The sequence below is a fragment of the Lactuca serriola genome, chromosome 4 (assembly GCF_051521515.1).
Source record: "Lactuca serriola cultivar US96UC23 chromosome 4, Lser_US96UC23_V15, whole genome shotgun sequence".
In the NCBI taxonomy this organism is placed as follows: Eukaryota; Viridiplantae; Streptophyta; class Magnoliopsida; order Asterales; family Asteraceae; genus Lactuca; species Lactuca serriola.
In genome coordinates this window covers 48562501-48576347 of record NC_136411.1, presented here as the reverse complement: position 1 = coordinate 48576347, position 13847 = coordinate 48562501, and the positions used below count along the sequence as shown (strand labels likewise).

Below are 13847 nucleotides of genomic sequence, written 5' to 3'. Positions count from 1 at the left end.
TTGGAGTTTACGGCCCTAACCAAGGGAGTTTACAGCCGTAAACTCCTAGGTACATATTCCTTGGGTGTTTTAAGTGCTTAAATGATAGAGAATAAATCCTATGTATTTTTCCAAGTTGAATGAAGGAGTTTGGGCACCATTTGGGCATTAAATGGAAGTTTACGGCCCATGAACCACCCTTATGGGAGTTCACGGCCGTGAACTCCTACTCCCCTAGTTTTATTGAAGTTTAAGGCCTTTCCAATGATGGTATTGCTTCAAGGTATTTTTCCAAGGCCATAGGGGGTGTTTGGGGCATTTCTAACACAAGAACATGAGTTTACTCCCCATGAAGGGGAGTTTACGGCCCAAGAATGTTCTTGGGCAGTAAACTCATGTTTACTCCCCAAAATGCTAGTTCAAGGTGTTCTAAGTCCGATTCCATAAGCCTACAAGTCATATCCAAGCCTTAGGGACAATTTGGAGGGGTTTTGGGGCTTAGAAACCCCATTAATTGGTGTTCACGGCCCAAGAGTGTTCTTGGGCCGTAAACTCATGATTTTGCCCCTCTTTTAAGTTTTAAACTCGAATTTCCAGGCTAGATCAGCTATATAACAAGTTAGGATAGTTTACCTACTCGTTTGGGGCTCGAAACGGACGATTTTTGGCTCGGGAAAATTTGTAGAGAGAGAGTTTAGAGAAAGAGTAAAAAGATGGAAATGGAGTTTACTCTCCCTTATATAGGGGTTGGAGTTGGGGCCCAGTTATATTCTACCCGATACTGTCGTTTAACGGAGCTTTTGGTCGCACCCGATTTAGTGGTCGTAATAATAAAACTTAACATTTTCCAACTAAATGGAAATGTGTGTTATGTGTTTTTATTTCCTTTTATCACAACTTAACGGCCTATTAAATATAAACAAACTAAAATGTTTATTTAATTGATGACCTCTAATTAACGAAACTTTTATAAACAGGAATATTCCGTTAACGGTAACGGGGAAATGTAACGGAACAACTTGGGTTGTCACATCATGGGACTCGACGAGTGCTAGAACAGACTCGGCGAGTCTAAGGCAATCTCCTTAATTTTGAAGATGAACTCGACGAGTTGTTCATACAACTCAGCGAGTTGGATGAAGGAACATTAGATGTTCTTATAGAAGAGGAACTCGTCGAGTCATCGCCAAACTCGACGAATCGAGTCATGGGTGAGGACGATTAAAGGGTTAGGGACTCGACGAGTTGACGGCCCAACTCGACGAGTCGGGTCAGCTTGAAGTTGACTTTGACTTAGACTTGATTGGGGGTAGAATAGTCATTTTACCCTAAGAGTAGATGTCAGTTTCTGACGAAGTGTTTGTGGGGATTATAGCCGGAGGATTTCCGGAGCAGCACCAAACAGAGACTTCCCACACGGATTATCAGCAGCTACTTGTTCGAGGTGAGTTACCTTCCAGTAGCGGTGGGTCTACGACCACAATGCCGGCCCACCAGTAGGAGTCTTATGTTAGATGATTGTCTTTGTGATATTTATCTAGGTTTGCTACTACCTGATATGTTATATGTTGGCATGATATGTTATATGTGATAGTAGTAGAGTTTGGTTGTTAGGACCAAAGGGTAGTTTGGACACCCCAGATATGTCTGAAAGTATGTGATGATATGTTTATATGCTGACATGATATGTTATATGTGATAGTGGTAGTAGGAGGGGAATAGTCCCCAAGTTCGGTTGTTAGGACCGAAGGGTAGTTCGGACACCCCAGATATGTCTGATAATATGTTTATATTATGATATATGTGATAGTAGCAGTAGGGGGTGGAATAGTCCCCGAGGTTCGGTTGTTAGGACCAACGGGTAGGTCAGCACCCCAGAATGGCTTGACACGGGTAGGACGGTACCCCAAAATGGCCGCATGGGTAGGTCAGCACCCCAGAATGGTCGTACGGGTAGGTCGGCGCCCCAGAATGGCCGTACCGGGTAGGTGGGCACCCTAGAATTGTCTGGCAGTATGTATCCTATATGATTGTATGGTATGTGGTACGATGGGGGAACTCACTAAGCTTCGTGCTTACAGTTTATAGTTTTGGTTTCAGGTACCTCTTCAACAAAGGGGAAGGAGCTGGTGCGGTAGCGACACATCATACACACACCTGTTGGTTTTCCGCATTAGAGTTTCTTGGGATTGTACTTTGACATTATTCTTATTTTTGGTGAATGGTTTTCAGACATGAGTTGTGGTTTTATGAAAAGTTATGATTAGATGGTGTTTTCTTATAAATGTTTTTACAAGTCAATTACTTAAAAATGAAATTTTTGGTCTTGAAAATTGGGTCGTTACAAGTTGGTATCAGAGCCCTGGTTTGAGGGATTCGGACACACCCTTGGGGGTGTCTGGACTCAAATTGAGGGATTAAAAGATTTTTATAAAGAAAATGACTTTGAGTAAAAAAGTTTTAAGAAAGATCAAAGTGTGTGATGTGCGCAACCGGCCGAGCTCAAGTAAGTTTTCCCCAAAGTACCCATACAAGTTTATATTATGTTTATCAGTTTCAATAAAACAACATGCTAGAATAGGACTAAGGATACAGGAACGATGCCTTATGTGCCTGATTTATGTGCTTCAGCTTATGAGAATTGCATGCAGTATTGAGTAGACAGTAATAGGATAGCCTATTTAGGTTATGCCTGGTAGTATGAGCACAACATTGTATGCTGGTACAGTTTCTCGTTAGGAGAATAGAGTTGCTTGAGTAGTTTCCTGTGTCCGAATGCTTCTTGCTTCGTGCTTGTAGGGCTCTGAATGATGGGAGTTAGCCATTAGGTGAGTACATCGCGTCACATGTGATTAGGATTGAATAATCTCAGAGTGTTGGATTTGGCCCTATTGCGCAGCTCTCGTTTGAGTCTAACCGTTGTGGGATGAGTCTTTTACTCAAAGGATTATCTGAGCCTCATTACATGTGATGGTATTCAGGTAATGGCTAATTGGCATTACTAGGAGGCCTTCAGCAGCTGAGGACCGGTTGGGATGGAGTCAGAGATTTCCCTAGGGTAAGCCTACGATGAGAATAGCAGAGATCACCAGGGGAAAAAGGGACTTGGTGGAGTCAAGGCAGTCCTTGAGGAAAGTACGGATAGATGTGGAAGGTAGTATGGGCCCGTACTACTGAAAGCATAGGATCCGTACTCGAATTAAGGAAGGTTGAGGAAAGACCAAGGAACATGTGATGGGTTTGATCCCTCTAGATGTACTAGTATCACTAACGGTTGTCATGATGTATTGCTGAATGGTGGTACTACGTTCCAGGCCAACAGTTGGTAGTTCCGGAGAGGGATCGGGTTTGGGTTCAGGCTCCGAACCAGTGGATGAGAGGCTATGCGATTTCATCGCGTTTGAGATCACTAGAGGCATCCTTAATGCGACCCCGGTCATCTTTGGGTCGATCAAGGAAGGGATTGTTGAGCTGATGGAGGATGGCCTTAGGGCGTTCAGGAGTGACATGGCGACCAGCCAGTCAGGATCCCGCACATTGTCCTTTAAGGACTTCAGGGGCAGTGGTGCGTCGGATTTCCATAGGGAGAAGGACCCCATTGTTGCCAGACGATGGATTGCGGACATTGAGTCCGCACAGCTAACTAGCTTCTGCCCCGAGGGGTCGATTGTGAGATATGCAGCAGGGTGTTTGAGAGATAAACCTAGAGACTGGTGGGAGACTGTTGGTGACTAATTAGGAACCTCAGCTGTTGAGGCTATGACCTGGTCAGACTTTGTGACCAGATTCAGGGCGGATTTTATGCCAGTTGTAGAGCTTCAGCAGCTGGCCAGAGAGTTTTTGGACATGAGACAGACTATGGAGACTGTGGCGGTGATCACCGCCAAGTTCCGGGAGAGGGCATTATTGTTGCCCTAGTATGCGGGAGATAAGGATATGAGGAGGAACCGCTATCATGACATGCTACGAGCCGACATTCGGGAGCATGTTAGTTTTTCAGCTTGCCCTACCCTGGATTCGATGATTGTCAGGGTAAGGGAGAGGGAGATCGATATGGAGCATGTCCGGAAGAGGAAGGTAGAGGAGGGGCAGACGACTGGGGCTTCGGGGAAGAAGCCTAAGGGATCAAATGGTAGGCCGAAAGGCCAGTCAGGACCAGGCCGCTGCAGGAAATGCGGCAGGCCACATGAGGGGGAGTGTAGATTGGGATCGTCGGGCTGCTACAAGTGCGAAAAGATGGGGCACTTCAGCAGGGATTGTATCGCCCCTGCACTGGTTATTCAGACGTCTGAGTTGCTATGTTTCCGTTGCAACCAGAGGGGCCACAAGAAGGCCAACTGCCCCCTGTTGACAGCAGCAGTGCCGGTGAACGCGCCAACCCCAGCGACCCTACGGATTACTGATGGCCGGCAGGCCAAGACTGAGGCTCCAGTGGTAAGGAGTCGGGACTTCCAATTGACTACGAGGAGGCACACGCTGCACCCGATGTGGTGACGGGTATGACTTCTTATTTATGCTATTATGATATGTTGCTGTGATTTTGATATGTTATGTATGTGCTCTGTTTAGGATCGTTCCATGTGAACGGTATTCCAGTTCAGGTATTGTTTGATTCGGGTGCTACCCAATCATTTTTCTCTCTTGCGCTTATCAAGAAGTTCCCTGAGTCTTCGGGCATGTTGGATTGTCCTCTAGAGGTCGAGATTGCGGACGACCGGTCAGTGCGAGCATCAGAGGTCTTCTGAGATTGTGTTTTGAGATTGTTCGAGGAGCATTACCTGGTAGACCTGGTTCCTATTTTGTTGAGAGGGAACAAGGTGATTATCGGCATGGATTGGCTGAGCCCCAATGGGGCGGTGATAGATTGCGCATAACAGTTGGTGCGAGTCAGGACCCCAGGAGGGGGAGAGTTAGTGATTCAGGGCGAGAGGCCACAGTGAGGGCCAGCCTTATGTTCGGCAGTGAGGGAAAGGCGTTACCTTCAGCAGGGTTGTGCCGGATATGTCGCTTATGTCATGGACACCTGGGAGGCGGGAAAGGCGACAGCGGGCGAGGTGCCCGTGGTACGAGAGTTTGCGGACGTATTCCCCGGGAGTTGCCTGGGATACCTCCGGAGCGACAGGTGGAGTTCAGGATCGACCTGGTCCCTGGTGCAGCTCTGATAGCCAAGGCACCGTATCGGTTGGCTCCTCCCGAGATGTAGGAGTTGTCTACGCAGCTACAGGAGCTGCTAGATAAAGGATTTATCAGGCCGAGTAGTTCACCTTGGGGAGCCCTGATCCTATTAGTTAAGAAGGATGGGTCGCATCGGATGTGTATAGATTATCGGGAGCTGAACAAGGTAACGGTGAAGAACCGTTACCCACTCCCGAGGATTGATGACCTCTTTGACCAGCTACAGGGAGCATCTTGGTTCTCCAAGATTGATTTGCGTTCAGGATATCATCAAATGAGGGTCAGAGAGGAGGATGTACAAAAGACTGCATTCTGGACGTGCTATGGCTACTACGAGATCGTGGTGATGCCCTTCGGTCTCACCAATGCTCCTGTCGCGTTCATGGACCTCATGAACCGTGTGTGTAGACCGATGCTAGATCGGTCTGTGATAGTGTTTATTGATGATATCTTGGTTTACTCCAAGACGCAGGAGGAGCACGAGGAGTATTTGCGAGAGGCTCTGGAGACTTTGAGAACGGAGAACTTGTATGCTAAGTTCTCCAAGTGTGAGTTCTGGTTGCGCGAGGTGCAGTTTCTCGGGCATCTTGTCAACCAGAACGGGATATCGGTGGACCCGGCCACAGTGGAGGCCGTGATGAGATGGGAGATTCCGAGGTCTCCATCTGAGATTCGGAGTTTCCTAGGATTAGCCGGCTACTATCGGAGATTCATCCAGGATTTCTCCAAGATAGTTGTACCCTTGACCAGGCTAACGAGGAAAGTCGTGGTCTTTCGTTGGGGGTCTGAGCAGCAGGCTGCATTCGAGTCATTGAGGCAGAGATTGTGTGAGGCGCAATTCTTAGCCCTGCCGGAGAGCATGGAGGATTTTGTTGTATACTGCGATGCGTCCATCTCGGGTTTGGGTGCAGTATTGATGCATAGAGGACATGTTATTGCTTACGCTTCGAGGCAGCTGAAGCCTCACGAGGCGAACTACCCGACGCATGATTTGGAGCTGGGGGATGTTATGTTCGCCCTCAAGATTTGGCGTCATTACCTCTATGGGGTCTGTTGTACCATCTACACGGACCACAAGAGTTTGAGGTACCTCATGGATCAGCCGAATCTAAACATGAGGCAGCGTCGGTGGTTGGACGTGGTGAAGGATTACGATTGCGAGATCCTTTACCACCCGGAGAAGGCCAATGTGGTGGCCGACGCGCTTAGCCGCAAGGTAGCGCCAATCAGGGATATTTGTTTAAGGATGACAGTGGTGACTCCACTGTTGGAGCGGATTCGGGAGGCCCAGCAGGAGGCCATGAAGGAGGAACATTGGAAGAGCGAGCGGATTGTGGGGCAGGTTTCCTCCTTCGATTATGATAACCGAGAGCTGTTGACACTACATCGTAGGGTGTGGGTGTCGTACCATGGGGGTGTGCGCCAGGTTCTAATGGAGGAGGTGCACAAATCTCGATTCTCCATTCATCCCGGGGCGACGAAGATGTATAGGGATCTTCGTCTGGACTATTGGTGGCCCTGCATGAAACGGGATGTAGCGTGGTACATGGAGCGGTGCTTGACCTATAGGAAGGTCAAGGCCGAGCACCAGAGGCCACACGGCAAGATGCAGCCGTTGGATATCCCGCTATGGAAATGGGAAGACATTACGATGGATTTTATCACAAAGCTTCCTAGGACCGCGCGGGGAGTGGATTCGATATGGGTCATCATCGATCGATTGACCAAGAGCGCCCATTTTATTCCGATTCAGGAGAATATCTCGGCCGAGAAGTTGGCCGACATCTATATCAGGGAGGTGGTGTCGCGACACGGGGTGCCAGTTTTGATGGTTTCCGACAGGGATGTATGGTTCACTTCCAGGTTTTGGAAGAAGTTTCATGACGAGCTGGGTACTCATCTGCATTTTAGCACCACCTTTCACCCGCAGACGGATGGTCAGAGCGAGCGGACCATCCAGACTCTGGAGGATATGCTTTGAGCATGCTTGTTAGATTTCGGGGGTAGTTGGGATACCTAGCTTCCATTGGCAGAGTTCTCTTATAACAACAGTTATCACGCAGGCATTGACCGCCCACCCTTCGAGATGTTGTATGGGAGGAGGTGCAAGACCCCGATATGATGGGGCGAGGTTGGTCAGAGGGTAATGGGGAGCACTAAAGTAGTGCTCAAGACGACAGAGAAGATTCAGCAGGTCCGGAGCAGGCTTCAGACTGCTTAGAGTTGGCAGAAAAACTATGTCGATAAGCCCCGATCAGACCTGGAGTTCCAAGTCGGGGATATGGTTCTCCTGAAGGTGTCGCCATGGAAAGGCGTTATCCGATTCAGGAAACGGGGCAAGATGGGCCCCAAGTACATTGGACTATTCAGGGTTATAGCCCGGGTGGGCAAGGTGGCGTATAGGTTGGATCTGTCAACCGAACACAGCCAGATCCACAACACTTTCCACGTCTCTCAACTGCGGAAGTGCCTGGTGGACGACTCAGCAGTGGTACCCCTGGAGGACATTCAGGTTGATGACAGCCTGAATTACATTGAGCGGCCAGTAGCGATCCTCGACCGGAAGTCGAAGGATCTGAGGAACAAGAGGGTTGAACTAGTGAAGGTGCAATGGCAACATCGGAAGGGCTCGGAGTGGACTTGGGAGCCGGTGGATAAGATGATGGAGCATTACCCGGAGCTGTTCCAGGAGCAAGCAGCAGACTTTGAGGACGAAGTCTAAAATAAGTGGGGGAGATTTTTAGCACCTGGTTCTTGGTACACATTTCTTTCTTAGTATTTTGCATTTTTGGCCTTGGACTCAGCGAGTTGAAGGACCAACTCGCCGAGTAGAAGCGGGACAAAACGTGGGACTTAAGTGATGGACTCGGCGAGTCGGGTCCCGGACACAACGAGTAGGCCCTGGCTAGACAAAAACCCTAATCTGAGGGTTTGCACCCTATTTAATCATCTCTTTCAGCCCCCACTCGTCCTTAATGCTCCCAAAGACCCTCCATAGCGAACCCTAAGTGTTTTGGTGCAAGATCTAAGGCTTTTGAGTGATTTTTGTGGGTTTTGACCTCAAGGAAGAAGGAAGAGCATAGAAGGATCAAGAAGAGACTGAAGGATTCGAGTTTGGTTCATCATTTGCAGTATTTAAAAGGTATAAAGTTTGTACCTTGCTTGTTCATTTGTTAGATCCCTTTTTGGGGAAGATTTAGGGCTTTTTAAGCCAAATGAGGTGGCCAACCATGATTGCAAACATGGTTGGGGATCAAGACTTCAGATCTAAGTCTTGGAAGGAGTCACAAAGCAAATTTGGGTTGCTTTTGCACCCAAGGAAGGTCCTATGCACCACAAGAGTCATTTTAGAGCCTTTTGGCTCAAAAGTCCCATGCATGCACGTAAAGTTCGAAACTTTACGTGCTAGATCGAGCTTAGGGGCTTGGATCTATCTTTTGGTCAAAAGTTATACATCAGAAATCGAGGAAATAGAGCTTGGACGTTATCGACTCGGCGAGTCCGTTATTGGGACTCGACGAGTCCAAGGCTTTGAGTCCCATACCTGTTGAGGGTCAAAGGACTCAGTTGGACGTTAGAAGGGTTGTAGCAGGACCGAAAGAGTGACCCAGCGCATTGGACTTACTTTTAGACCTGGAGTTCATGGGACTCGACGGGTGCTAGAACAGACTTGGCGAGCCCAAGGCAATCTCCTTAAGTTTGAAGATGAACTCGACGAGTTGTTCATACAACTCGGCGAGTCGGATGAAGGATCATTCGATGTTATTATAGAAGAGGAACTCGTCGAGTCATCGCCAAACTCGACGAGTCGAGTCTTGGGTGAGGATGAGTAAAGGGTTAGGGACTCGACAAGTTAACGGCCCAACTCGGCAAGTCGGGTTAGCTTGAAGTTGACTTTGACTTAGACTTGATTGGGGGTAGAATAGTCATTTTACCCTAAGAGTAGATGTCAGTTTCTAACTAAGTGTTTGTGGGGATTGTAGCCGTAAAATTCAATAATTACTTTATAGCCCTAGCTTAAAAAAAGCCATTAAAAACGTGTCCATTTGTGTTTTTTCGTGTTTTCGTGTAACACGGCTGAAAAACGTGTCTATTCGTGTCGTGTCACGTGTCACACGAATTTTTTACGTGTCGTGTTCGTGTTTGATACCCCAAACACGTTTTATAATTCGTGTCGTGCTCGTGTTTAACAAATTCGTGTCGTGTAAATTCGTGTCTGACACGAATACACGACACGCAGACACGGATTGCCAGGTCTAGTAGCTATGGACTTAGTACCTGTTAGAGAAACGATGGTAGCTATGGACTTAGTACCTATTAGATAAACGCTGGTAGCTATGGACTTAGTGCCTGATAAATGAAGATTAGCAGCTATGGATTTAGTGCTTTACGATGGAGCATTGGCAGCTATGGACTTAGTGCGTGTCATATGAACCCTATGAACCCTGGAAGCGATGGACTTCGGAATGAATGAATGCAGGATAGATGATTCTTAGGGTAGACCCTTATGAATAACGAAGATAACGGGGATGGGTAATTGGGTTAATTGTTTGATGATTAAACATAATAATTATATTATTGTGGGTTGAAAACCCTATGTACTCACCAGGTTTCCCAACCTGACCCACTCAGTTTATTTGTATCACAAGTGTCGATATGAAGTTACATTACACACGAGAGATTAAGGAGATGTAAATCACTAGTGATAATGAATGTAAGTTCTGTTTATGCTTATGTTTCTATATTGACGATGACATCCCAATGTTTTAAAATAAATAAAAATACATTTCTTCGGAAATGCTTTGATAACGTATTTATCATGTTTTACTGGGAACAAATTCCGCAACATTTTTATCAAAAGAAGTACTCTGATTTTTATAAAGCATAAACAAAATCGGTCTTTTGGTCGTGAAAAATGGGGATGTCACACTTACCTTAAGGCCTAACCATTCCTTCTAGTCCAAAACACTTTGTGTTCCAATGGCCCATTAATAACTCAAACACTCAAGTCCAAAATATCAAAAACCGCTCGTCGCCCAAATCATGGAAAATTGGGCCCAAACCCCTTCGTGGGCCTTCTCAAAATCACTACCAGACCAAAACCGGATGGCCTAACAAGACCCATGACAAATAAGGCCAACAGATGGCCCGCACCGAAGCCCAAAAAGCAAAACTTCCCATGACTGAGTATGCGGGTCGTACTCAACCGTACGCTAAGCGTATAGGCTGTTTAGCTTGTACGTTAAGTGTACAAACTTGTACGCCCAACGTACTCCTCCATTGAGCCAAAACCTTCATTAAGCTCTTAATTCTTGATCCCATAAGTCCAAACCACATATCTACTTCTAAATGAACGTCTAGAACCATAAAGTCACTGACTTTGTGACTTTGCATGCCCCAAGAAGACCTAATCTCAAAGTGTAGCATTCTACTTTCATGAAAAGGACCCAAACTCAAACATGGATGGTTTTAAACTCTAATGTCAACTTTATGGATCTTGAACCTCAGAAACACAAAGAAGGGCAACTCAAAGCTCCTGGAGTGGAATCAAGACCGCTAAATCTCATTCTTATGACCAAAATGAACCAAAACTCATAAATGATAGATTTAAGACATCAATGATCAAGTTCAAAGCTTTTTACCTCCAATAAGGTGGAAATGAAACACATAAGCAAGATCCATAAGCTCTTCCTAGATTCCCATCCTTACACCAAACCCCATCTTCGTGGAAATGGACCAAACACACCAAAAATGGACACCATGAGCTCAAAATGCCACCATGAAGGCTAAAGGACGATTTAGGGTTTTGAGGGGGTGGAGGCTGACCTAGAAATGAAGGGAAAGGGCTAACATTATGCTTATATGGGGTACAACCCTAAAATTAGGGTTTTCAACCTGACCATCGTACGCCCAACATAAAAGGTCTCGCACCCCGACCCAACCTCGCACATATGTTGTGCGTCCCTCCAGCTACACCTCGCATAACCTTCCTCGCCTCGGTAAGCCTTGCGTACTACCTTGGTACGCTTTGCATACTATGGTTTTCCCCCAAACCTTAAATCATCCGATGACCATAACTTTCTCGATACGACTCTGATTTCGACCATCCTTATGATCATGAAAAGGTATCGAAACGCTCTACACTATTATCAATTCATACTCACCATAAGATATCCTGAACGAACCTCCACTTTCCATAAAAGCCCAAGCTGACAAATTACCGAAATGCCCTTGATTTCAAAACACAAACCGAATACCCTAAATATCTGAATTACATTATCCAACTCCAACTGGGTCCAAAACTCAATTTCTCAAGGGTCCAAAGCTTGTTAATACTCAATCCCTGATCACTAATACAAGGCATTACAAACTTGTGTTAGGGTTATGGGTTGAGGATGGTGGTGGTTCCGGTGAATTTATTGGATCTCCAATTAGGATCAAAGTGGGAGAGAGAGAGAGAGAGAGAGAGAGAGAGAGAGAGAGTATTGAAAGCGGTAGTTAATGCTGATGCTAGTGGCAGTGGTGGATGATGCTGATGGTTATGTATGTTTTTTCATATTAGTGTTAGTAGGTTAGAGATAAGGTTTGTTTATTATTTAGTAATTAAAATTAGTTTTAAAAATATGTATTAAACATGAAAATAAAATCAAATTAATAAATACAAAATTAAACTAATGGTAAAATGGTAATTTTAAACCACTTTAGTAAAATAAAAACATAAGGACTAAGCACGTAGCAATGAAACCGTAGAGACCAACCTCATATACGATTTTATACGATTTTATAGACGATTTTAATAGTTGTATTTAATCAACTTGACAAACCATAAAAACAAGTGTCTTAATTTGTCTATTATGAATTTAAAAAAAAAAAAAAAAAAAAATTGCCCAAACGAAAAAAATATTAAGAAAATAAGAGGGGTTATTAAAAACGAAAAAGTTTAAGTTTAAGTTTAAGTAGAAAAAATCCCCCAATATAACATTTTATATATAATCAAAGTAAAACAAGTCAGAAACTAACAATATTGCAAAACATTATTATAACCAACTAAAATTATTTCAAGAGGAAACAGCCATGTGTGCAGCTCTAAACCAAAACGGTTCATTCCAATACCATCATATTCCTTTGAAATCCATGAACAAAAGCACCTTAAATTTAGAAGTAAAATTCAAAAACAGTCTCTAGGTTTTCTGAAAATTCAACAATCGCTACAAACTACAATTTAAAATTTGAAAACAACATTTGAATTTTGAACAAAATCCGACACCCAACTACACCATCTTGTAATCCTCAACCACATTCCAAAAAAACAAACACAGTTACAAACTACAAAAACTACACCATAACTTACACACACTGACCCCCTATATTATATATATAAACCACAATCCTACAACTTGTGAGATTTAAATACTCCAATTAACCCATCTAAATAACTTCCTTTTTTTAAGTTTTAACTAAACCTAAATCAATCCCAATGCCATCTCATCTTCTCTGCTTCTGTGAAACAAACCGAATCCCTTGTTTCTCAAGATCAACATTACTCATCTTCTTCCCTTCATCTAAAGTAACTGACACAACAGAAGTCCCTTCAAACACTTCAATCACAACACCCTTATGCCTGAGAAAAAAAAATATATCATCACAATTTCAGAATTTAAATGTTTTAATTACAAATCACAATAGTATTTATTTATTACTTACCATGTGTTATTCAATGGCTGATGAACTTCAACCTTCTTCCCAATCGCATCTTTTCCCAATTTCTGAATGATCCAATTTGCATCCATGATGTCATCATCCATCATCATATCATCTTCATCTTCTTTCCCATATGATGATGGCCTTTTCCTTTTAGATCTTTGACCCTTTACACAGCTTTTATCATCTTCACCAGAAGCACCCCATGAAGTCTGGTTTTCAGAATACGGATTCTTGAACTTCAATCTCAACAATGGCTTCAGTTCAGAAGTATGTGGGGCCCTCCCCCTCTCTGTATTCTTTTTACCACCTACCGAAACTTCTGGATTCAACTTTCTGATCTTGATTGTGTTTCCTTCTTTTCCTCTCAATTTCAATCCTTTTGTTTGATCATGATGATGATGATGATGATGATGATCTGAAACGCCATTAGAAGTTAACAACTCTTGATCTTTATGTAAATTTGATGCATCAGATCTTGGAGAATTTGATATGCTTTTGTTTCTTGAACCCAAATGTATAACAAGTTTTGGTCCCTTAGTGTTATTAGAAAGCTTCCCATTTTCATTCATGGTGTCCACTCTATTAACATTTCTTTCCGATTTTACCCCTGTATGATTTATCGAACATACACCATCAAACTCATCATCTTTGTTATTATCACTTGTGATGAAGCCAGTAGATTGAGCATCACTATGACCTTCAATTACAGGTCCATGGAGTCCCTTTTTCTTAACAGATTTCTTGTTTCCAGATTTTTTTAAAGATTCCTTATTTTTTTTAGGGGATTTATCAACTACCCCTTTGAGAGAAAACTTTAATGAACGCCCAAATTCATTCTTTGATGAAGGTTTGTTGTCTTCATCATCTGAATAAGGTTGAATTGAAAATATTTCTTCTTGAGTGGGCAGCCCTGCAGCTGCCCGAAGACTTGCGGTCAGCTCCCGGTCAGCTTTGTCTCTCCTCCTCCACAGTTCCTGAACAGCATCTTC

General features: G+C 44.3%; 1 protein-coding gene across 1 annotated transcript in view; it reads right to left on the bottom strand.

The window, feature by feature from the left end:
* Positions 1–12321: 12321 nt before the first annotated feature.
* The window catches only part of LOC145101520 (PHD finger family protein), a 3651-nt gene continuing 2125 nt past the window's right edge, over positions 12322–13847 (bottom strand). Inside the window, exons 10-11 of the mRNA XM_079038727.1 lie at positions 12859–13847; positions 12322–12775 (exon numbers count right to left, since the gene is read on the bottom strand). The exon at positions 12859–13847 is cut by the window's right edge and continues 12 nt beyond it. Of these exons, the coding sequence (XP_078894853.1) occupies positions 12640–12775; positions 12859–13847 (1125 nt within the window). The 3' untranslated portion in view covers positions 12322–12639. The remainder of the gene's footprint in view (positions 12776–12858) is intronic.